At 47.6% G+C, this 22,885-nt stretch overlaps 9 protein-coding genes across 9 annotated transcripts; 6 read left to right on the forward strand and 3 right to left on the reverse strand.

The window, feature by feature from the left end:
* Nucleotides 1-285: 285 nt before the first annotated feature.
* On the forward strand, nt 286-1,777 carry CNBM2190 (hypothetical protein; the record flags this gene model as incomplete). The annotated part of the gene is made up of 5 exons (XM_766969.1): nt 286-465; nt 528-1,060; nt 1,121-1,315; nt 1,588-1,689; nt 1,762-1,777. 5 exons carry the CDS (start codon nt 286-288, stop codon nt 1,775-1,777), a joined length of 1,026 nt encoding a protein of 341 aa, XP_772062.1.
* A 491-nt stretch (nt 1,778-2,268) lies between these two features.
* On the reverse strand, nt 2,269-4,293 carry CNBM2200 (hypothetical protein; the record flags this gene model as incomplete). Its single annotated transcript, XM_766970.1, has 8 exons — nt 2,269-2,468; nt 2,536-3,066; nt 3,164-3,267; nt 3,324-3,338; nt 3,393-3,712; nt 3,766-3,872; nt 3,925-3,946; nt 4,009-4,293. The coding sequence occupies 8 exons, from the start codon at nt 4,291-4,293 to the stop codon at nt 2,269-2,271; spliced, it is 1,584 nt and encodes a 527-aa protein (XP_772063.1).
* A 292-nt stretch (nt 4,294-4,585) lies between these two features.
* CNBM2210 (hypothetical protein) lies at nt 4,586-5,702 on the forward strand (the record flags this gene model as incomplete). Its single annotated transcript, XM_766971.1, has 2 exons — nt 4,586-4,882; nt 4,953-5,702. The coding sequence occupies 2 exons, from the start codon at nt 4,586-4,588 to the stop codon at nt 5,700-5,702; spliced, it is 1,047 nt and encodes a 348-aa protein (XP_772064.1).
* Nucleotides 5,703-5,840: 138 nt separating this feature from the next.
* On the reverse strand, nt 5,841-7,069 carry CNBM2220 (hypothetical protein; the record flags this gene model as incomplete). The annotated part of the gene is made up of 8 exons (XM_766972.1): nt 5,841-5,907; nt 5,972-6,032; nt 6,108-6,366; nt 6,434-6,500; nt 6,559-6,713; nt 6,771-6,827; nt 6,883-6,900; nt 6,965-7,069. 8 exons carry the CDS (start codon nt 7,067-7,069, stop codon nt 5,841-5,843), a joined length of 789 nt encoding a protein of 262 aa, XP_772065.1.
* Nucleotides 7,070-8,355: 1,286 nt separating this feature from the next.
* On the forward strand, nt 8,356-9,753 carry CNBM2230 (hypothetical protein; the record flags this gene model as incomplete). The annotated part of the gene is made up of 5 exons (XM_766973.1): nt 8,356-8,439; nt 8,571-8,714; nt 8,796-8,896; nt 8,946-9,629; nt 9,720-9,753. 5 exons carry the CDS (start codon nt 8,356-8,358, stop codon nt 9,751-9,753), a joined length of 1,047 nt encoding a protein of 348 aa, XP_772066.1.
* A 1,137-nt stretch (nt 9,754-10,890) lies between these two features.
* Nucleotides 10,891-12,477, forward strand: CNBM2240 (hypothetical protein; the record flags this gene model as incomplete). Its single annotated transcript, XM_766974.1, has 5 exons — nt 10,891-11,292; nt 11,352-11,561; nt 11,625-11,835; nt 11,901-12,207; nt 12,273-12,477. The coding sequence occupies 5 exons, from the start codon at nt 10,891-10,893 to the stop codon at nt 12,475-12,477; spliced, it is 1,335 nt and encodes a 444-aa protein (XP_772067.1).
* Nucleotides 12,478-12,758: 281 nt separating this feature from the next.
* CNBM2250 (hypothetical protein) lies at nt 12,759-14,712 on the forward strand (the record flags this gene model as incomplete). Its single annotated transcript, XM_766975.1, has 9 exons — nt 12,759-12,898; nt 13,001-13,014; nt 13,091-13,109; nt 13,161-13,224; nt 13,278-13,417; nt 13,467-13,535; nt 13,582-14,315; nt 14,365-14,428; nt 14,478-14,712. 9 exons carry the CDS (start codon nt 12,759-12,761, stop codon nt 14,710-14,712), a joined length of 1,479 nt encoding a protein of 492 aa, XP_772068.1.
* Nucleotides 14,713-14,944: 232 nt separating this feature from the next.
* Nucleotides 14,945-17,562, reverse strand: CNBM2260 (hypothetical protein; the record flags this gene model as incomplete). Its single annotated transcript, XM_766976.1, has 10 exons — nt 14,945-15,343; nt 15,447-15,630; nt 15,719-15,939; nt 16,022-16,214; nt 16,300-16,480; nt 16,557-16,712; nt 16,797-16,876; nt 16,930-17,280; nt 17,334-17,374; nt 17,446-17,562. 10 exons carry the CDS (start codon nt 17,560-17,562, stop codon nt 14,945-14,947), a joined length of 1,923 nt encoding a protein of 640 aa, XP_772069.1.
* An 822-nt stretch (nt 17,563-18,384) lies between these two features.
* Nucleotides 18,385-20,198, forward strand: CNBM2270 (hypothetical protein; the record flags this gene model as incomplete). The annotated part of the gene is made up of 8 exons (XM_766977.1): nt 18,385-18,430; nt 18,506-18,780; nt 18,842-18,928; nt 18,990-19,220; nt 19,277-19,349; nt 19,424-19,653; nt 19,738-19,795; nt 19,873-20,198. 8 exons carry the CDS (start codon nt 18,385-18,387, stop codon nt 20,196-20,198), a joined length of 1,326 nt encoding a protein of 441 aa, XP_772070.1.
* Between the last annotated feature and the right edge of the window lie 2,687 nt (nt 20,199-22,885).

Consider the following 22,885-nt stretch of genomic DNA (forward strand, 5'->3'; position numbering starts at 1 on the left):
ATTACTTTATTTTCTTTCCACAATGTTGGGATTTTAATGGCAGTGGAAATCGATAGAATGGGGAATCCATTTACGTTTATAGTTCTTTGACTTGACTTCCAATGCACGACCAATGACGAGGATAACATGATACGTATAACATGCGATGTTTCAGTTGTGTAAACGGAACCAAATATCGACGGAAACGGAGATTTGAAAAGTACGTCTAGCTGCAGGGTATTCTCGACATCTCCACCGAACTTACCGTACTCTTTTTCCGTCATTCTTTTCCTTTTCTCGCCAACCATGACAGAATTACCGGGCGCTAAAAGACACAAGCCTAATGTACCACAAAACCCAGTTGTCGGCTCAGCTCTGAAGAAGAGGCAGCCGAAAGTCCCTGGGCCGGATTACGAAAAGGGCTTAGAATATTGGGACAACGTCGAAGCAAGTGTTGATGGTGTTCTCGGTGGTTTTGGTACTGGTGTGAGTCATATCTTGAAGCTTGAATGAGGGGACGGAAGTAACACTGGCCAATGTTCTGTCAGCCGGTTCCGCATATTGAACAGCTTACCTCCCGTCTTCTTTTGCTGTCTCTGATTCCCTCGCTCTCACCCTTCTCCAATCCTCTCTGTCCCTCTCCTATCGCCAATCCTTCACCACCACCTCACCGACGCGTGGCTCTTGATGTAGGAGCAGGTATCGGCCGTGTGACACGACATGTCCTTATTCCACTTTTTGATGACGTTATCCTCGTCGAGCCTGTGGACAAGTTCGTTTCGGAAGCTTACCGTTCAGCGGCTGCCGGAGAATGGAGGGATCTACCTTCCCTTGAACCGCTCCCTCCTAAGCCATCCACATCTGCCGAGGAAGATAAGCGGGCGCTGGAACAGTGGAAAGAGGCTAAGAGAAGGCAAGACGAGTCTAAAGCTGGAAGAGGGAAGAGAGTGAGGTTTGTGAAGGGTGGATTGCAGTACCTCGACCCGAAAAGTCCGGGGAAAGGGGGAGAGGAATTAGGTGTCGTCGGTGCAAAGAGGGGTGGGGAAGGCGGTTTGGACGGAGAAGATGTGCTTTATGACGTGTGAGTTTTTGGTCCAGCTCTGAATACATGATTAGTTATACTGAGCGCACCAAATTTCAGCATCTGGTGTCAATGGTGCCTCGGGCACATGAACCACGCTGACCTTGTCGCTTTCCTCCGACGAGCACGCGCAGCTCTCCGCGAGGATGATGAAAACCGACAATCATACATTTTTGTCAAGGAAAACTGTTGTGACGACGGCCCTGGAGGAATCCCACAAGAGTTTATGGACGAAGAAGATAGTAGTTTGACAAGGTGCGTCCATCTTTCCTCAAGATATGAACTAGTCGGCATGAGATACTTCGGTGCCTCCTTTTGTGTTCTCATATTTGTTTCTTTTCTTGTATTCTCTGCAGTATCTCACCGGCGGTTGTTCTTCGGGTGCTACCATCTGTTTTCCCCTCTCTCCTCCCCTACGCCCAACCTTTAAATTTCTTATCATTCCTCGCCAGATGACATTTGAAAACAGATTTAAAAGATACAAGACGGAAAGACTCAAGCTGATCATTCCCTTTTCGGTTCAATAGGTCAAGTGCTAAGTGGCTTCAGGCGTTTGCCGATGCGGGTCTCAAGGTCGTCAAGGAGGTGACGCAGGAAGGAATGCCAGAAGAGCTGTTTGTTGTTAAGGCGTGAGTATTCTCTTCTGTTATATCCCCTGTCATGGATGATGAAGGGAGTTGATGCTGATAAACTGTGTATAGATGGGCTTTGAAGTAGAGTTCGGACGGAATTGGACAGATACAATAATATGAGGGTTATTGACGTTAGAATAGAACAGTGATCGTTAGAAGAACATCCAGTATCGTTTATGTTTGGGAATTTTTTTACAGAGTTCCAAGCTCAATGCATTGGACTCACAGACACGGACTCTGCAATGTTTATGTATTACCCTCTAACTCCCATACTCAGCGCGGCCAGCGGACCAGGGATAAGAGACAATCCTTTCTTATACCGCAATTTAACTCTTTAACCATCTTATCACGGGACATAATTTCAACATATGAAAGGAGAGGCGTAATTGGGATCGAAATGCCAGACTATCATTGATGGCCCAAATATATATGCAGAATTGTCTACGACCTTGATTCTAATCACCGTTAACCTTGAAGTCGATCCCCATCGGCCATGGGATCCCACTATCCTCATTAACCCGGCAAGATTAGACATAATCTTCTTGGGATGAATCACACCCCATATTTTCTTCCACCTTACCACTCAATCTCACATCCCACCGCTACATGATCGCTCGCGCAAATCCCTTTTCGCGGTAATCCCTCACCAAGGTCTGAGACTTTGGGAGGCAGCATGACCTTTCGGATCTCGGCGCCAGAAGTGGCGGACGTAGAAGAGGCGGGTGGGGCAATGAGGAAAGGGGGAGAATTAAGAGGCGGTAAGACAAGGAGATAATCTGATAGAAGAGAGTGCTTTCAGTCACAGCAAGAAAGAAATTATCAAAGTGACTGTTGGTTACTCACCTAAAGTAAGACGGAAAAGTGGCGTAAAACAGGTCCACCCAGGTTCATCCCCTCCTTGTCCCTTCTCTCCATCTCCAAAACCTTTTCTATCATCAAATCCATCAATCCCCTTTCCTTCCTTCCATTGCGTTGATCCATAAGCGCTCATAGCACCCTCAGGTTGGTCGCTATCTCCATCTATAAGAGGGAATTCGGCTTTGAAGAGATCCACGAGCTCTAACGCTGTGGGTAACCCATCCGAAGGTCGGGGAGGACGTGTGTTGGCAATCGATTTATCATCGAGATCTTCATTCTCTGCATCTTTCTCCGCTTCCGTCTTATTAATTATAGCGGGGGTTGTAGTCCCAGTACCGGTAGTACTGGCAGGTTCGGAAGCGGAGGAAGGGATTTCGGGAGGTGTGAGAGGGATTTTGGAGAGCGAGTCGTGAACGAGACGGGATTGGGAGATTTCGTCGAGATATCGTTGCGGAAGAGGGGAGTGTGGGGAGACGAGCAACTGGTATGTTGCTTCCGATGGTTGAGTATTGAGATCTAGATATGAGATGAAGCTTAAAGTTAGCTCTCATTTCTATGATTTGCACGTAATACTCTTGAAGAAGAAAAAGGAGTGAAGGACAAAGCGACTTACCTCCAGCGAGAACAACAGGCCATGTGGTACAGCAATTGGCTTTTTGGAAGCGCCTAATGGCTCGTACAAGCAAAAGAGTCTGACGAACTCGTTCGTATACGAACCTACACATATTATCAGTACTAAAAGCGCAATAAGTTGACTTTACAAAATTGCTTACTTGGGATGCCAGAATCTACAGCCACAAGTTAGAAATGGGATTTGGCCGAAGTTAATGATGAGAACTCACAAATGAGTAGTAGCGATAATGACACCTTCACCATCCTTGCATTCCAACGCTACTATCAACCCCACATTCTTCGTCTGTCTTGATCCTCCTCGACGTCTTCGTACTTCTTCCAACGACTCGGCACCATCTTCTCTTATTACCAAATCGCTCGAACGAGGGTGGATCTCTTCAAAGTCTAAATGAATTAGTTTGCTCTGGCGAAGGGAGAACCGGTCTTTGCGATAGAGAACGACAAGGCCATGAAGTTTGCCTGGGCCTGTACCCTTGATATACGCGTGTTGAGGTAAGGCAGGAAGGAAGTCGGGAAGCTTGTCACATTCCTTGTATGATTTAATCAGCTTCACGCTTGACGAAGAGTGATTAATAAACGTACTTGGAGACAGATGATGTCACTGGAGGAATGGTGCGCAAACTCAGCAAGAAGCATGGGCTTACGGTCCGCCCATCGAAGACAGTCAGAGCCAGGGAAAAGCTCTCGTCCTAAGAATCAATCAGCTCGCTGAAAGGAAGTCTTAACTTTGATAGAACTCGCGGACAAGAGTTTGAGCAAGCAACTTCAATCACAGCCAACATCAGCTTGTCACGAATTAATCATACTGATCGGGCGAATACTGACATTCCAAGTGATAATCTTGGCCCTTTTCCCTTGTGATCTTCCCTTCTCCTCCTTATCTTTACCAGAGACATCAATCCAGTCTCTTTTGAGAAACTTGCAATTTCCCGTCACCAACTTTTCCTCCTCAGTCGGCTCCACTTTACCAGCCGCAACGGCGGCCTTTTTGGCTGCTCGCTCGGCCCGGCGTCTCTCGGCGAGGGCGATTTGTTCAGGTGTCCGGACGTATGGCTCTTTGGGAATCCTCGGCTTCATTGTCAGGATAACTGGCCAGAAGCGTGGAAGCATATACTTCTTGGAGAAAGATACAAAGTGAATTTGCTTTAGTATCGATAATATCGATATTCTTCGTGAGATTCGGCGTTCACTCCGAAAGTGATGATGTCACAAACTGCTCATATATTTATCGGAATGCGGATTGTTTACCCCTCTTGTGCTTACAAATGTGTATCCAGAATTTGCAAAGGTAGGTAATCCAAAACCTGCTACGTACGTATACTTTGTCCATCTGTGCTCTATATAATCTCGCCTTCGATGGTCAGTTTGCCAGCCAACGCCAACGATTGAGCTTAGAATCACCATGCCTTTCACGCCTATTCATTCGCTCATAGGAGCTATACTGCTCCACTTATCCACTTCCGAGCTTCTCGAAGATACCGGCCATGTTTTTGGCATATCAGGGATTGTAAGCGGTGCTGTGCTAGGAGAGCGACAAGGTTGGAGATGGGCTGTTGTCGGCGGGTTGGTGGCGGGGCCAGCATTGGCTGCCGTTACCGGCGTCAAAGCTCTATTCCCAGGACAGGCTCTATCAGCTCTGGAGATTATAGGCAAAGGTAAATTGGCATTGGCCGGGATACTTGTTGGTTTAGGAAGTCGGGTGAGCTATCCAACCATACTGTGTCTCTTTCGATGCGGAAAAAACGCTGCTAACAAGTGACTCCTCACAGCTCGGTTCTGGTTGTACCAGTGGACATATGCTCTGTGGTGTCTCAAGACTATCTGTACGGTCAATCGTAGCAACTATAACATTTTTCGCCACTGCAGTCATCACCAGCAATATCTTCCCCCAGTATCCTACCCCTTCAACTCCCGCGTACTCTATCGAACTACCCTCTCTTTCAACTACTGTTGTTCTAATCTGCGTACCTCTGGTCGCCCGACTTGTCCAGCGAGCGACAAGCACCACCTTAACCCGCATGAGTTCGGTACCCAAAACCGCACGCCTTTTACCATACTTTGTTTCAAGTCTGATCTTTTCTGTTGGTCTGTCGCTGTCTGGTATGACTGATCCTTCAAAAGTGTCGGCTTTCCTCAGATTCCCCCATCCACAATGCTGGGACCCATCTTTACTCTTGGTTGTTCTCGGCGGCGTTCTTCCCAATATGCTGCACTATGCCTTCATTATCAACGAGAACAAGAGGCCGGGCGACGGGCAGCCAAAGCCAAAGCCAAGGTTCAGTTGGGAAAGCTGGCAAGTCCCCACGCGAGAAGATATTGATTCAAAGCTCGTAGTGGGTGCTGCCATTTTCGGTGTCGGTTGGGGGTTGGTGGGGATATGTCCCGGTCCAGCTTTAGTTTCTTTAGGTTCGGCCTTGCTTGATGTTTGCTCTGGCTCTGGTTCTTGGCAAGTGTTGGGGAAAATATCGACTTTCTTGGGCACGATGCTTTTGGGCATGGCCTTTGGTGGGAGTATTTAGTGATGGGTGATACGACACGACTCACAACTCTATTCATTTTGCGCCAATCGCATTAATGCATATACATCTCTCAAATCGATGTCAAATATAAATTCCAGGACGACGTCCAATTTCCCTTGTTGATCGAGTGTAAAGATCTTAGGGAAGACTCTGGCCAGCACGAGTAGCTTTAGCGACTTCTGATTGAGCTTCATTTTTGAGGTATCTACAACAAACAGTTAGAATCGATCATGCCCTGATCGCAATAATCAGTCGCAAGAACCACTCACCTTCCCAAGATTTCCTCGTAATACTGATCCTCTGAACAAGTATTCTTAAGCGAATCGCGAGCTGTCTCTCGTCAGTTTCTGTTGATATCACCCTTTATTATTCATCGAAAAGGAAAAAGACCAAAGCGGAACTTACTCATCAATCTCTCTCTATACTCCCACCACCCGTCCCCAACCGCCTTCTCATCAAAATTCCTATGTTTTTCAAGAATATACAACCTCCTTATAAACGGCGCCAATGTCCCGTCGACGGCTGTCCATTGTTCGCCTGCAAAATAAGGACCCTTGATGCGTTTGGCGTATGTGCGAAGAGCGGAGATGAGTTCTTTGCGGGCAGCAACTTGGTCTGATTCGGTTTGGGACTGTTGGAGTTTAAAGTAATTGGGGATGATTTTCTGTTGGTTTTCATTAATGATGTAAGTGTTGTGAACTGTAAACGAAATGGAAGAAAAACAAGCGCACTTTGGAGACATGTTGGATGTTGAGTCTAACCCAAGACTTTTCGTATGGATCAGAAGGGAAAATGGACCTTTCCGCAAGGTCAGTCAAAGTGTTGTGACAAGACAATTGGTCAAAGATCAACTGACGGATGCTCCTCGCTAGGAGGATAAAGATCCTCCAAGAACTCGACCAGGACATCACTCTCGTAAAGCGATTTGCTACCTTCGGCAGTCTTGATCTCGACTGTCGGCACAAGCCCTAGAGGATTAAGCTTGAGGAATGCCTCTTCCTTCTTGTATGGCTAGGGAAACGGTCAAGACCACTTCATTCTATTGAAAAAGGGAGGGACAAGACTCACGTTTACTTCATGGTATTGGTAAGGTATTTTTCGTTCCTCAAGGGCGATCCAGATACGCTACAACGATTGCAATTTAAGTTGATGATCGCGCTTACTACAGAAACCGACAAACCTGATTAAAGGGGCAGAACTACCATACCAAATATTCCGTCAGCTTACATACCTCAGTAAGTGGAATACAGACAAGGACGTACCCATCCGCTCCAGAATACCAAATCTTGGGGATCTTGATGAGCGTCCACGACCTTCTTGGCAAGGCCTGTGGCAGTGGGATGGATATGTTCGTCGGGCATAGGCATGTTGATAATGATGGCAATCCTTGGTTGAGTGAAGGCGAGTGGATCGATCGTGAACAAATGATGTAGTTAGGCTGCCAGACCGGATTATATATATATGTTGCTCCATTTGCATCTCCGCATGGCGGCATCGCTGCAAGGCCGAGCTCATACGTCATTTACCTAAGCCTTCATCATACGGGTCATTCTTGATACTCGAGTACGCGTCAGAGTGAAGACGAGAGAGCTAGAGAGATCATTGCTGCAGGTTCAAAGATAAATGCATATCCATGGTGGGTTTACTTGTCTACAAAGATGAATCAGCTCAGCTTCGTGACTCTCCGCAAGGCCGGATTAAAATGGTCGACTTACTATAATTGCTACTTTTTAACTATTCACCGACAGCCGATGATTACTGAAACAGTGGGTTCCATCATTACTGCAGGTTGGATAGCGTAGTAGGATAATTACTCTCTTGTACTTCTTCTGATCATTATCAAGGCTGTTTCATGCTTTTCGAGATGAGGCATACACTCTGCAATTCAAAGTTGTCAACGACAGCCGAAGTTCGTTGTTATGTCCGACCTTCGATCGCCTGTCGCCGATTATCCACGTTTGTTCATTATATTACGTAATCTGTTAGATTTCTTCTTTTTTCCATTTCAGGCCTCTTGATCCGTCGGAAAATACTGCCGTGACTGTGTTTGAGACCGGTGCCTGGTACCTGTTTGACGCCCCAGCCCAGCCTGTTCTTTCTTTTCCCACCGTAGCGCTAACACCATACACATCTACTGTCAGTGTCTTTCCTATGCCCCCACGTTTTTCCCCCTCGACACGGAGCGAATCGTTATAAAAGAGTCATTAGCTTAGCATGAAGACCATCTCGAAATCCGCATTATTTATCCCTACTCGACCTCGACCAGCCGAAGCATATGCCGCGTGTCAGTCCGTCACCTTCACCATTCCTTATTCGGCTCCCGGCTTCTGTTAACGACCCTCAAAACTCCTCAGACACGGTGCAAGGTGTCGCTGGATCACTGGACGGAACTTCACTATACGTATCAACAGTTTACACTTTGAGGCACCACAGCTTTTTGCCCTTTTCATTCGCGTTCCAGTGAGACAGCGCCAGTCAAACGCCCGACCAGAAACTATTCTCCATTTCGGCTTAACCCTTCTCCAAGTTTACGGCTTCGCGTCTTGCTGATGTTCATAACTGCGCTTTAGCCATGATTTTAATTTTATTCTTCGTCTTTAAAATTTGCAACTCGGCATACCTTTTGTAACCCCCACTTGGTGATGCGCTTGCAATGTCAAACTCGACGGAGGTGATTGCCAGCCACAACCCGTACCCAGTGACACCTACTGGGTATCTCATGGGCTCTTATTTTTGTGTACGTCCTTGCTATTTCCAACCTCTTAAGTTAAGGAGTGTTAAACGAAACCACAGCTGGCACTTTACGGTGTTCATTGTTCGCAAGTCTATAGGTACTTTAGTCGACATTCCGATCACTGGCGAACACAGTTACTCGTCATTTGGATATGGGTCCTCAGTAGTGTGCAGGTTGTTCTGGTACTTGTCTCGAGCTGGAAATATTTTGTGGATGGGTTAACGAACACAAAGATCTGGGGAGAGTTTTGGTGGCCGTTGAGTATACAGGATGCACTGGTAAGTTCCGTTCTTTTTTCTTTGGGATTTCAAATGGTGCTCATATCGATCAAGATTCCCACTATGGCATATACTGTGCAGCTATACTTTGGACGACGAGCATGGCAGTTGATGGGGAAGAAGATGTGGTTGATCTGCACGCTGTACGGATTTTCGACTCTCACTTTATTCTGTGGCTGGGCGTGAGTCGTTTCAAAGTCTCATGGATGGTCGATTACTGACGCTGTACAGCCTAGCAATCACTGGACGACTCTGGGCAGACAATCCATACAGTACCAACGAAGAATTCCGCTCTCGTGTGATTGGCGTTCCAAGCCAGGTCGTCGCTATCCTCTGGATGGGCCTCTCCGCCGCTATTGACGGTTGTATAACATGTATGCTCCTCTACCGCTTCTCCCGCGCTCGACATAGCATCTCCCAATCTACACGTACCCTCGTTCGTCGCATGATGACTCTCACCCTCTCAACCGTCCTCCTCACCCACATCGTAGGCGGGGTCATGTGTATTATTTTCATCGCATCCCCCTCTTCCCATCGAACGAAATCCAACTTTTTGTGGGTCCTGCTGGAGCTTATCACGGAGCTATACGCGTTATCGGCTGTGTTTACCATTAATTCTCGTGTACCACGTTCTTCACCTTCGTCGTTGTATGAGAATGGAAAAGAGGAAGACGGAAAATTTAGAGGAGGAGCAGAGTTCCCCATGACTCAGACGGCGTTGGATAGGCAGGTCGAGGGCTACCAGGGTTCGACACCGTTTGGTGTGAGGGTGACGTTCTCTTCTCGTTGTCAAAGGAATAAAAATGGGAAAAAGTCTGGAGCGGATGGGGCTCTAGTGACGCATGAGGACGCGGTACCGGCTTTGTCGGCTGAAGGTACAAGGATACCTGATACGCCCACCGCAGAGTTGACTGGGTATATGTTTTCTCAGGGAATACAGCCTTCGTATGGTGTAGAAACGAATGGAGGGGAAGGAGAGGAGGATCTGGCTGACTCCGTTGTTAGTGAAGAGGCTGGGCAAAAGCGGAGTTGGGCTTGAGAGGGGACGAGTTGTACCATATCTTTTATTTTTGGGCAATTTGGGACTTATTCTGGGATGTATATTCGTTACTTACATGTACTCATAGTATTTGGAATCCGCAAATTATACAACATGTTGAAAGGAAAAGTGGGTCATACACCGTGCTGATTGGCGGATGATTTGACGCACGGAACTGAAACGAAGTACTTTCGCTCGCGCCATTGGTCGCCTCACCGGGCGGCATTCCGCATGTAATCCGTACTCTGGTAAAACACTTTGGCAAAGCTCATTGATAGATAGTACAATTGTCAGCCTATAGTGGGAGTCATGCTATAACCCTAAGTGGTAACCTTTCACGCCCGTAATTACCGGCCAAGCGATCATGATCATGATCACCTTCACCGACTACTCGTCGTTGTCTTATCTATCGGTGATCGCCGTCTGAAGCTCTCGCTCGCGAATCGGCTCTCGGCGAACAAATTAAACATCATTTCCTCATCAATGGAACGAAAACAGAAAGGAACTCTGGCTGTGTTGGCTACGTCTCCCTCTCGCATGGTGCACCATCACTCTTCGCCGTCCGATCAACCATCACTTGATGCCTGATGCTCCAGAATGGGAATAAGTACTGAGTGTACTGGTCAATGAAGGCTTCAAGGGAGAACAATAAGGCCGGCTCTTCGGCACAGGAACAGAGTTTGACGAGCTCCTGATGGTTTTTCTGGGGTGATTTTTTGATGAAGTTGATCATCAAGTGAAGGGAGGGATGAAGTCAAGATATGTAAAGCTGGCGAGATGGTGTTGTGGCTCTCCTCTCCCATCTTTCGACGGATTGTTGAATGCTTAGCTACCTCTTGACTTTATCACTTCATTCTATTAGTAGACCCTCTCCTGCTCAGCACGACAACACCGATAACCCCTTTGATAACCAGGGTAAGACCTCTTCAATAGCTCTTTATGTTGCTGTGTGCGTGTACGGTGCTGATGTGGAAATAGCTATTTCAAACTCTCGAGACTATCCCCTCACCCAAGCTCTCTTCCAGGCTATTTATTCCAAAGGCTACTTGGCTGCTCTTCATTCTCGACCAGCTCCATCAAACCACTTCTCCACTTTCTTCACTACTTTTATTCAAATTCATATACGACCATCCCATCATGTCTGCCTCAATTCTCGCCCTCGGCGGCGGTGCCGTTGCCCGTCCCAATGCCTTTCGCCGTCTTACCACGACCACGACCTCTCGTCTCTCGAGAGGTTTTGCCGGTACCGCCTCTACTTCTAGTCTCTCTAGTATTCCTTCCATGTTCAATGCTTCCAAGTCTGGATCTCAACTCGGAGAAGTGGGCAAGCTTGCAGAACTTGCAGAGATGATCGGTTCCCTCAAGACTGGACAAGAAGAGTTGATAATTGCCATGAAGAATTTGAGTACGGAGATTGAGGCTCAAAAGAAAGAGATGAGGGAGAAGAGGGTTTATGTACTTGACACCGCCAAGGAAGAAGGTGAATTTGGAATGGTCGATAATGCGGGTGCAGCCAAGGTGACAACGCTTGAAGATGACGTGAGCGCTTTATCATTTCTCCTCATGCCACCACCACCAACTGACCGACAAAAATGTAGCAATTCCACTTCCTGGACCGAGTCTTTCATGAACCTGTTCAAATGGTTGAAAAGATTGGTGGTATAAAGACAGTCAATGAGCCCGCCTTTGTTATCCTTGCCCCTACCCGCGAACAGCTTCAAGAGAGCTTGGAACTTGCCCAAGGCGGTATCCTCCAGACTCCTGCTATCATTCGCATGTGCGAAACTCACCTTTCTTCGTCTCTTCCTGTAAGACCTTTGTCCCCTTCGCCTTGTCCATCCGCGAGCTTATTGCTGACGAAAATGACACAGGAGTTGCTCGACGCCGGTGAGACATTCAAAGCCCAAATTCGGCTCATTGCCGGAGAGATTGCCAACGTTGCTGTCGATGGACAAGTGTTTAGTGCTGAAAATGATGATGGCACGCGAGTTAGTTTCTTGACGGAGTATAATGGTTCCATGACCGATCCTCGTTTCGATGATTATTTTGCAATGAAGGAGGGAGAGGCGGAAAAGTATGCCGGTGAGTCTAGGATTATTTCTTGATAACTTGAATCTCTGTCTTGTGTGTGCTAATTCATGATACAGAGCTTTACGCACAGTATCGCGAAGAGAATTTCCACCCTGTCGACCTTGGGGAAGAACCTGCCGTGTCCACCCACTCACTCGACGACCCCAACCAACCCGACTGGCTTCAATCTCACTTTGATAAGAATCCTAGCATTTACTCTGCGCCTGCTGAAAAGATTGATCATAACGAGATTTTGGAGGTTGTCAACTTGCCCAGCTATAACGTCAGGTTCTACTTTCATAGTCCTGTCGAGGGTTCTTGTACGATTGAAGGGTGGCAGAATTGGACTATGAGGATGCAGGTGGATGAAGACGAAGCTGCCGAGTAAGTTTTACGTATCCATTTTCTATCGACGGAAAATTGAAGTTGAGCTGATACTTTTGACATAGCACTGAAATCTTTGGCGACGACGTGATGACTTTCAACTGCCCTGTCTACTGGCAAGCCGATTTGCCCTTCAAGTTGGATCTAAGCGGCACTGTACTCGACATTGAGACTGATGGGGATGGGCCTTATTTCACGTTGGCAAGCCAGGAAACTGCTGCTGAGGATTGCCAGCCGCAGAATGTTATCTGGAGCGCCGAGTTGCCATAGATGGATAATGATATATGCTTGTGTTGTTGGAAAGTTTCTTGAACATGAATGCCAGTCTGAATGACTGACAGTTCCTTGTTCGAACCAAGAATCGTTCCAGCACAAAGATACTCCTAGACAATCATTGTTGAAATCTAAGCATAAAGTGACTGAAAATAGCGAGTTATCCTGGTTACGCGTCGACGTGGAAGCCAATCGCAGCGCGACTACTCTACGCCGCTGAGTCATCCCATCTCTTTCCCTGTTCCATTTTCTTTCTTTCATCTTTTCCAAAAAACACCATGAAGTTCTCTTCAAAGCTCTCCCTCGCCCTCGTGGCCGCCCTCCCCAACCTCGCCTCCGTCTTGGCCAGCGACGTCCTCGATTTGACCGAGTCTACCTTCCAGAAGGAGATTGCCGGTGAAGACTTGGCTTTGGTTGAGTGAGTTTTCGTCTGTATGCTGTGATGTTGGGCGGCAAAGGTGTTGGAGGGTATGAAAGAGTGTGGAAATGGTCAAAATTGATGCTGACGCTTTTATCACAGGTTCTTTGCTCCTTGTACGTATCCTTGGACGACCGCCTACGGGTCGCGATCTGTCTTCAGAGTATCATGCTGACTTTAGTGTTCGCCCAGGGTGCGGTCACTGTAAGAAGTAGGTCATTAGCATTAGCACCTGCTCTTGCAGTTAGTTAACATTTCGTAGCCTTGCACCCCACTACGAGGAAGCCGCTACCGAGCTCAAAGAGAAGAATATCAAGCTTGCCAAGGTACATCTCGTCACTCCTTTATCCTGGAATTTTGCGTTAATACGACGAGATAGGTCGACTGTACCGTTGAGCAAGGTCTTTGCGGCGAGTTTGGTGTGAATGGATACCCAACGTTGAAGGTGTTTAGGAACGGTTCCCCTACCGACTATGCTGGTACCAGGAAAGCCGACGGTATCATTAGCTACATGACTAAGTGAGTCGGCGTCATCACTAATTGTTACATGCTAACTCGTCAACTTTAGGCAGAGCCTCCCCGCCATTAGCGATGTAACCCCTGAGTCTCATGACACGTTTATCAAGTCTGACAATGTGTAAGCTTTACCTTTCTCGTAAAGATTCATCGCTGACATCCTTTAGTGTCCTCGTTGCCTACGGTGACGATGCCCATCCTGTCCCTGAAGCCTTCAAGCAGTACGCCAAGGGCGCCCGAGACTCATACCTCTTCGGCCAATACCTTTCCAACGACCTTCCTTCTATCCCCGAGAACCCCTCTCTTCCCGCTATTGTCCTCTATAAGGACTTTGACGAAGGTTATGCAGTCTTCCCGTCTGGCGAGATCGCCCATGCCGATGTTGACGAGCTCAGCGAGTTTGTCAAGCAAAACTCCATCCCTCTCTTTGACGAAATCTCTCCCGAAAACTTTGGCTCTTATGCCGAACAGGGTATCCCCATCGCATACCTCTTTGTCGACCCCAACGAGGCTTCTGCCCGTGAAAAGCTTGTCGAGGAACTCAAGCCCCTTGCCAAAGAGCTCAAGGGTATTGTCAACTTTGTTTACATTGACGCTATCAAGTTTATCGACCATGGCAAGTCTCTCAACCTCCCAGGTGACTCTTGGCCTGCCTTTGTGATTCAAGACCTTGCCGACCAGACCAAATTCCCTTTGACCAGCAAGGCCACCGCTGAAAATATTAAGGACTTTGTCAAGAAGTACGTTGTCGGTGAGATTTCTCCTAGCATCAAGTCTGAGCCTATTCCGGCCACCCAAGGTCCTGTTTACAAGCTTGTTGCCGACGACTGGGACAACGTTTACGGCGATGAGTCCAAGGATGTTTTTGCCGAGTTTTACGCTCCTTGGTGCGGTCATTGCCGTAAGTTTTTCTTCCTTGACCGCATTGGTCTTGTCTAATTGTTCTGCAGAACGTTTGGCTCCCATCTGGGACACTCTCGGTGAGAAGTACGCCGGTAACAACAACATCATCATGTAAGCCTTTCATCCTCCTGGCATACACTCTAACTAATTCTTTTTACAGTGCCCAAATGGACGCCACCGAGAATGACATTCCCCCTTCTGCCCCCTTCCGAGTCCAAGGCTTCCCGACCCTCAAATTCCGACCTGCCGGTTCTTCTGAATTCATTGATTACACTGGCGACAGGAGCCTCGACAGCCTTGTTGAGTTTGTAGAGACTAACAGGAAGAGCGATGCTGATGTCGCCGAGGAGGAGTGGGAGGATGAGGACGAGACTCCTGAGCACGATGAGTTGTAGATGGGCATTTGAGTGAATATGCAGTCTGAATTGAATTTAGCTTTCGAACTCAAGCAGGCCTTTCTTTTCTCTCCATGGGCGGGTGACATCTCATGTCAATTATCCTATGCTTCTTATAAGGCCACAATGAAGCGAAATATCTCCAGTGGAATAACAGTATACAAGAGTAGCATTACTGATCATAATATAGTGCATAACCCTACGAAATCTAAAAACCAAAAGGAATGCTACATTACACTTTGACCTCAGTCTTCAAGACCTTCTTCCAAATGGGCACCTTTGACTTCTTCCTCTCCACTTCCCTCTTTATCTCTTCCTCCAACTCTTCCTCATCCAATTCTCCAGACGCATACCAGATAATTGTCGCTATACCCAATAGCGCTGTGATGATACATCCAGCAAGCGCGCCAATTGCCTTTGGTGTCCAGCCCATCTTGAGCGGCCAAGGACCCCATGGCTGGCCGGCGAAATCGGTAGTAGAGAATTTGCCAACGACATTACCCTCAGTACCCTTGTTCCACCATCTGCATTGATCAGTGATCTGTTCAGGAACATCGGAGGCGAGGGCTTGGAATGCTTCGGGGGCTTCGACCATGATGGCTGCGAGGCCGGAGGAGAGATGCCAGTCGATCTGTTAAAAAATATTAACCGCGAGAAGCGTTGCATCTGTCAGCCCAAGAAAACTTGAAAAAGTTCAAAAGTGTGAAGGGAAGAAAGGAGAAGAGAAGACGTACATGACAGTGGAACATCCAAGTACCGGGGTTATCAGCTCTCCAACGGAGTACGACCTTGCCAGTAGGAGGAACGACAACTGTATCACGTCGAGCGGGGTTAGACTGGGACTCGTTAAGAGGAGGGTTGATGTCGGTGTCGTTGGAGGTGACGTCGAATGACTTGCTGGCGAGTTGGAACACGTGGCTGTTTCAATCCAATGACAACGTTAGCGTAGTGTTCGGCCAACGAGTTCAATGGGAAAGTGGGAACAAGGAAAAGAAAAGGGACGTACCCATGGAGATGGAAAGGGTGGAAACCTGCATCCCAATTGTATACTGTAAGTTGAACAATTGAGTTGTGTCGATATGCGAAGGCATTAGTCATTGCTCCGTAAACGGCGTCATTGAATGAGTCGTTTCCCATAGTGAGGGCGGTGAGCATGGACGGCGTGGATGTGGGCATTTGGTAGGTGATGTTATTGAACGAGGCTCGGTTGGTTCCATCGTCGTATGTCTGTTCAAGTTCAAAATGTGAGTCAGAACCAGGTTTGGTATGTTATGAAGAATGCTGGGGTAAAGAGGTACGAGGCACGTACGTCAAAGTAGGCGTGAAGGTCAATCTCAACATCCGGGTTGCGGAGGAAATCTTCCTGCTCCAGAGGCACCACCTTGGTATCATCGAAAGTTTCGATATCATATACGATGTAAGGGGTAGCAGGTGGAGCGGAAGAGTTGTAAACGATTTGGATGGTGTTGTTGAGAACAAGATCGTCGGGGACGGCGTCATACCTATTTAGGTGAAGAGAAGGGTAATGGTCAGCGCGGTGTGCTTTCAGAAAAGACGAGAGAGTGAGGAAACGAGGAGAAAGCGTACATATCGGTATCCTGAATGAACATGAAAGCATAGTTCCTGTCTGTTTGATTCAGGGCTCGAACCCAAACGGAGTACCTTTGCGCAACCGATATGGTGACAGCGTCGACAAGGTATGGTTCCACTTCGATACCGTCCATTTCAATAATGTACATTTCATGACCTTCCAAAGCGGCCCAAAACACTGTACAACGTGAGACGGATATACTTAGCCAGCTTGAAACACGAATAAAAAGGGGGATAGGTTGTAAGGTACTTACTGGCAAGGGTACCCATGTTGATCATGCGGATTCGGTAGGACTTTCCAGGTTCGAAGTAAAGAGACAGACCATCGCTAACACCCTCACCAGCGCATATTTCCTCGTTAGTGCTCATATATGTTCCATTCTGATAAGCGGCATAAATAACAGCTGACTCTATTGCGGCAAAACAAAACAGAAGGGGATCATCAGTTATTAAAATCTTTAGGAAAGAAGGAAAAGAGGGAATAAAGGACGTACTGGGGACAGGTTCGGCACCTGTGGGGTTCTTCCACGTGAGGAAGTCACGTTGTTCGAGAACGGGATATTCTTCGTGGTACCTAACTCAAGGTAAGCCTTTACTTACCAAAATGAGTAAAAGGGGAAGACTTGCCAGTCAGCAGCAGCAACGATAAACTCCGCATCCCACGTAACATTATCCGTTCGACCAGTCCCGTTCTGGGGGAAAATCACAACAGGTGCTCGTAGACCATCAGTATTTTGTCCATCAAGATGACCATGAATCCAATAAGTGCCGACTTGAGTGGTCGTATCGATAACATAGTCGAGTGTCTGGCCGTTAGGAATGGGACATTGGTTGACACCGACAGCACCGTCATACCAGTTGGAGTGGTTGAAGAACATGCCGTGAGAATGGAGGGATGTGCCGACGGTGTCATCGTCTAGGCTGTTGGTTGCGTGAACGATGATCACATCGCCTTGGGTGGCTGTCAAGACAGGGGGGCTGTGAAGAGTTAATTAAGCGGGACGTTGTCCGAGAAGAGAGGTCAGACTTACGGCCATGTTCCGTTGACACCAATCACGCGACGTTCTTGAAGCTGAAATTGAATGTTGGTCAGTTAAAAAAAAGAGCTTGCCAAACGAGTTGAAAGAACGAAGAACGACTTACGCCGTCTGGGTTGGCGGCGCTATAGGTGATGTTCCACCAGTGTTCGTGAGTAGCAGCATGAGCTGCCGTAGCTGCGAGTGCAAGAGCCGAAGCTAGGAGAGCTGTTGTCGAGTACATCTTGTGTAGGCGACGGGCAGCGCAAGGGACGGACACTGAAAGGAGAAGAAACTGGCTCTGTCTGAAGATAAATACATTCTCTATCCAATTTTTGTGCCAAGAATGGAAAGATGCTCCTTTGGGCTGGAAGTGACAGGGGTCAGAAAATGCCTCATACACGGCCGAAAACAGATAGAGCCAGGAGTTTGTGTCCAGGAAGGTACGCGGCGATAATGGATAAGATTGGTGGGGCGATAGATCCATAATAAGGGAACGGTAGGCGTGGGCCTGAGCAGGTGAGTAAGGCGAGATCCGCGGCAGCCTGCTGCAGATGCGCCTGAAGCGGAGAAAACCGGTGCATTTAGAAGCGTGCCTAGCCCAGTTATCAGATACCCCCCCGCTGCACAGGCCCAAATCAATTCTTGGCAAGTCTTTTTTAAACTCGTGCCTTTGATCGAAACAAGCACGACTCACGCTTCGGTGCCTTTCGAGACTCGCTTCAAGGTTCTGAGATCTATTTTGAAAGTCCATCGTCTTATCCCCAGCAGGTCGTCTTATCCCCAGCAGGGCAATCCAGACGCACTAATCGCTCACGCCGCAATCTATCGATATCTTCCCGGCCGAAGATGCCCATAGTCCAGGTTCTTTCCCAGTGTTCCCTCGCGAACAGCCCCGATATACTGTATTATCTACTTTAGCTTCGCTCGGCATCTCCTGCCTTTCAACTCATTGGAAAAAAAGTCCAAGTACTTCAAGTCGACTGTCGACTTTGCTTTTATTCTTTCCCACTTCCATCGAAGAGCTGTTCTGTAACGTCCCTGACCCAAGACAGACTCTGCCACCATGGCAAAAGACGTTTTCTCAGTCCCCATCTTCTTCATCGTCTTCCGTAAGTATCTTTTCTGGTCCTGCATGCCTCTTTTACACCCACACCAGCTTTACCCACACTGATCTTTTACAACAGGTGAGACGATTGAAGCTGCTATCATCGTCTCCGTCCTTCTTTCTTTTGTCGAGCAGCTTATGGCCGCTGGTTCACTCGCCCACGACGAGAGCGAGCCCAGTATCGAAAACGCATCCAACAATGGATCAGCCGCGGATGCAGAAGACCTCACGAACCCTCTTACCGACAAGGAGCGACGAGCAAAGTTAGTTAAGAGGATGAGAATTCAAATCTGGGCGGGTACAGCTGTCGGTTTCTTCATTGCTCTTTGTATCGGTGCTGCTTTCATCGCTGTCGTATGTTTACCTTTTTCTATAACCAAATCAAGGAAGGATGCTAAACTATGCCTCACACCAGTTTTACACCACACTCAACGATCTGTGGGCCGACACTGAACAAATTTGGGAAGGTGTCTTCTCCGTCATCGCTGCTGGTATCATCTATGTATGTTCTGTCCTCACCTCCCAACCTTCACCGATACTAAAACACACCTCTCTTCTCCTAGATAATGGCCACTGCCTTCCTCAAAATGGACAGAAGCCGTATCAAGTGGCGATGGAAGCTTGCCGCCGCTTTTGACCGAAGCCAAGCCAAAGCGCTCGCCCGTGAAAAGATGTCTAAGCACGAGAGAAAGCTTGCAGAAAAGGAAGGCAAGAGTGGAAAGTGGGCATTATTCCTTCTCCCGTTCATCACTGTGTTGCGTGAAGGTCTTGAGGCTGTTGTCTTTGTCGGTGGTGTGAGTCCTTTTTATCTTTCTCTATCATCTAGAAGACAGGATTGATGACGAAAAAGGTGTCCCTTGGTATTCCCGCTACCTCTATCCCGCTAGCCGTCGTTGTCGGCATTATTGCCGGTTTCGCTGTCGGTAAGTCATTCATCACTTTTTTCTCTTTCTCTTCCAAGGGCACTATGCTCACCATCAACCCCCGCACTCAAAAGGCTACGCGATCTACCGAACCGGCTCTACCACCACTCTCCATTGGTTCCTCGTCGGTTCCACCTCTTTCCTCTGTCTCATCGGGGCCGGTCTTCTGTCCAAAGGTGTCGGCTTCTTCCAATACTACCATTTCAGTAAAGGTGTGGGTGGGGATGTAGCGGAGACTGGAGATGGACCTGGTTCGTTCCAGGTTGCAGGGAATGTTTGGCATTTGGAGTATGGAAACCCAGAGGTGAGTCGATTTTTTTTATCTTAAAAAGATCAAAGATCTTTCGCTACTTTCAAAAGAGGTATATCTGCTAATGTCTTCATACAGACTGGTTCTGCTACGACTAACGGTGGTTGGCAAATCTTCAACGCCATTTTCGGCTGGAGTAAGTTCTCCCTTCTTCCCTTCTCCTAACCCCGTTCATACAGGGTACTAACCACACCCCACTTTTTTTTCTCGTAGACAATACGGCCACCCTGGGCACTATCCTCTCCTACGTGTTCTACTGGATCCTCGTCATTGCCACTCTTGTCTATCTTAAATGGAAGGAAGGCCGTTTCTCGTTCCTTGGATATAAATCCGCCGCTCTTCAACGTCGTCATGCCTTTCGGGAAGAGAAGAAGGCCAAGGAAGCGGCTCGTCTGCAGGAGGGTGAGGAATGCCAAACCGGTGCTAGGGCGGGTGATGGAACTCAGCGGAATGTGGAAGGAGGGAGCAGTGATGAAGGCAAGAGTCCGGTTCTGACCCCCGTGGACGAAAAGAAAATTGCTGCGCTGGAGAGGCATTGATTTGGTATTTCCGTAAAGACAACCCAGAGTAATTTAAGTTCAACATAATATTCAGTCTTTTTGGTCATTCGTGAAGTTTTGTGTACGATGATAGTACATGCGAGTCGTATGAAGTATGTTAGTAATAATTATCCCACAGTTCAGTTATCAGTGAGCTGTAAGAAAAAGTTTCCTTCCACGTTTCTGGCACATACCGTGTCCAGTAGCTAGTTATGCTCCTACCGTAAATACGATAAAATACTAATCTTGTTTTCTCATTTATGATATTCAAGATGGTGCATAATAAGTAGTCGATTCGCAAATGGCATGCATCGTCGATTGAACCAGTAATGTACAGAGGAGTTTACACGCCAAACTATAGCTCGAGGCTGGATACGTAGTGAAGCTGGAACAGGTTCAAAATTCAAAACGTAAAAAAAAAAGAGTTTCATATATGTGCTGTTTTTTTTTAAGATGCCCCACTTAATAGATATACATAACTTTTATACGCGATGATGATTGCCGGAGATCATTGCTATCATCCGTCATCGCCGGAGATCATCGCTTGAGATCATCGTTCGTTTGAGATCATCGCCAAACGGAAAATTCTGTGCTTGTCATGTGCTACTATTATATTATACCATTCCCTTGTTGCGATGCGCTGTACTACATAACAGAACTGTACCTCCCCCTCGAATCACCTGCAACCGAACGGGTTGTACCCGATCATGACCCCTATAACTTTCTTCGCACCCATTATACCAGTTCGTTCGCCAAGCCCAAGAGGTGGCTGCAGCATCTAGCGCAGCTGATAAAGAGCGGCTTGGGCAAGAACATAGTATCAAGGGTCTTTCCATCCTTGAAAAACTCCCCACCATCGACTTCCCGCTTTCGTTCCCCGTCGATGCAATGCACAACCTTTTTGAAAACATACTTAAACTTCAAGTTAACCTTTTCTCAGGGGCTGTTAAGGAATTGGCTGACGAGGAATTCGTCCTTACTACTCGACAACAGTGGGCAGCTGTTGGTGAAGCAACTGCTGTTGCCGGTGCGACAATTCCCTCATCTTTTGCGCTAGATCACCTGACTTCGTCAAGAACAGGCGGGCATGGCATGCACAGCCGACACATATGCACAGCCGACACATGGTCTTTTTGGCTGCAGTATATTGCACAGGTCTTGCTGGATGAACTACTTGAAGCAAGATTCTACAAGCATTTTGTGCGATTTTCGAACCTTGTCAGAGAATGCCTGGCATATGAGATGCCGAGGGAACGCCTTGAGGGTCTGAAGGCAGACTGGGTTACGTGGGGTGTGGACTTTTACCGGTGAGCTGCATATTCAGATTACATTATGAACTCTTAGATATTGATTTGGTTTAGTCTTCTCTACCACGGGAACAAGCCTAGCCATCTTCATGTTTGTTCGGCTCAGTTTCAGTCTTTTCACTTTGGTTTGGTAATCGAGATGATGGGCCCCATTTGCATGTGATGGCAGTTCGCAATGGTGTGTTATTGTGGCGATCTTGGCCGAAATCTAAAGAACAGGCGACACCCCTATGCCAGCATGTCCCAGCGGATTTTGGCCAAGAGTCATCTCAAGCACATTGCAAACAAATACGACTTTCATTGGGGAGGTAGGGTGAGCGACGATGAAACCCCTAAGCGGTATGAGACGGTCTTTCGGTCATGTAAGTCCAAGTCACCATAATCCTTGATGCATAATTGGTGCCTGTTCAGATGCACATTATGCTTTGCCCTCCCCGACTAATGATACCCAAGACATCATTCAACCCAGCCTGGTGAACAAATTCGTGAACGCGATCACGACTCAACACAATGTCCTGCCGACAAATGAGCTTAGAGAATATCAAAGGAAAAGTTGAGGGTTTGGAACCGTGTTCGAGTGTTGAACGGAGGCGATACTATTCGTGTGTCAAGGGTGGATACTGCTAAGGAGGGCAGGAGGTGCACCACTTTTGTCTCAGTGAGTTAGACCTCATTTAGTCTGAAAAGAACTTTTGAGATTGATGATGTGACGTTGGCTGTAGTATATGGTGTCTATCGACCGCAATAGGTCAAGACTACCAAGAATGCATCGGAGCACTCACCTCAGGGCAACGACTCCATTGCCCAAGAACTATCCACCAACATCCTTTTAGAGCACCTAGTCGACCGCACCGACAAACAGGACGACACGTTCGCCCTCCTCACAGAGTTGCTGGTAAAGCGCCATCCAGCCAGGGATGTAGAGTTCGAGGACCATCTATGCTATACCCCACTTGTAAATCATTTTAGCACATAACTTTGAGCCCTTCTGATCTCACAGTTCACATAGCACCGGAAGATCAAGACTTCTTGCGATGGCTGAGCAGTGCTGCATCACCTCATCCTATTGGGCAAGTTACCCTCTCCTCCCCCACCAACAACGTCAACCACCACCACCAGTAATCGCATCAGGATAGATGATCCAAGCCAAGTAGGAATCATCCAAGAACAGGCGGATGCCCTTATGAATGCCACAGGCATGAATGCCGATAGGCTCGGGCTACCCGCCAGGTTTCATGTACCCAATAATAACCCCAGCTCTGAGAATTCAGGTTCTTAGATGCCGCGAGCGACGAAATGGTGAAGTTTCAGTCCATATTGACGGAGTTAGTCTAGCTGCTCGTTTAGATAGATGACTACGTGGTCTTTTTCGTTCAGATT

This window comes from Cryptococcus neoformans, chromosome 13 (genome assembly GCF_000149385.1).
Source record: "Cryptococcus neoformans var. neoformans B-3501A chromosome 13, whole genome shotgun sequence".
Lineage (NCBI taxonomy): Eukaryota > Fungi > Basidiomycota > Tremellomycetes > Tremellales > Cryptococcaceae > Cryptococcus > Cryptococcus deneoformans.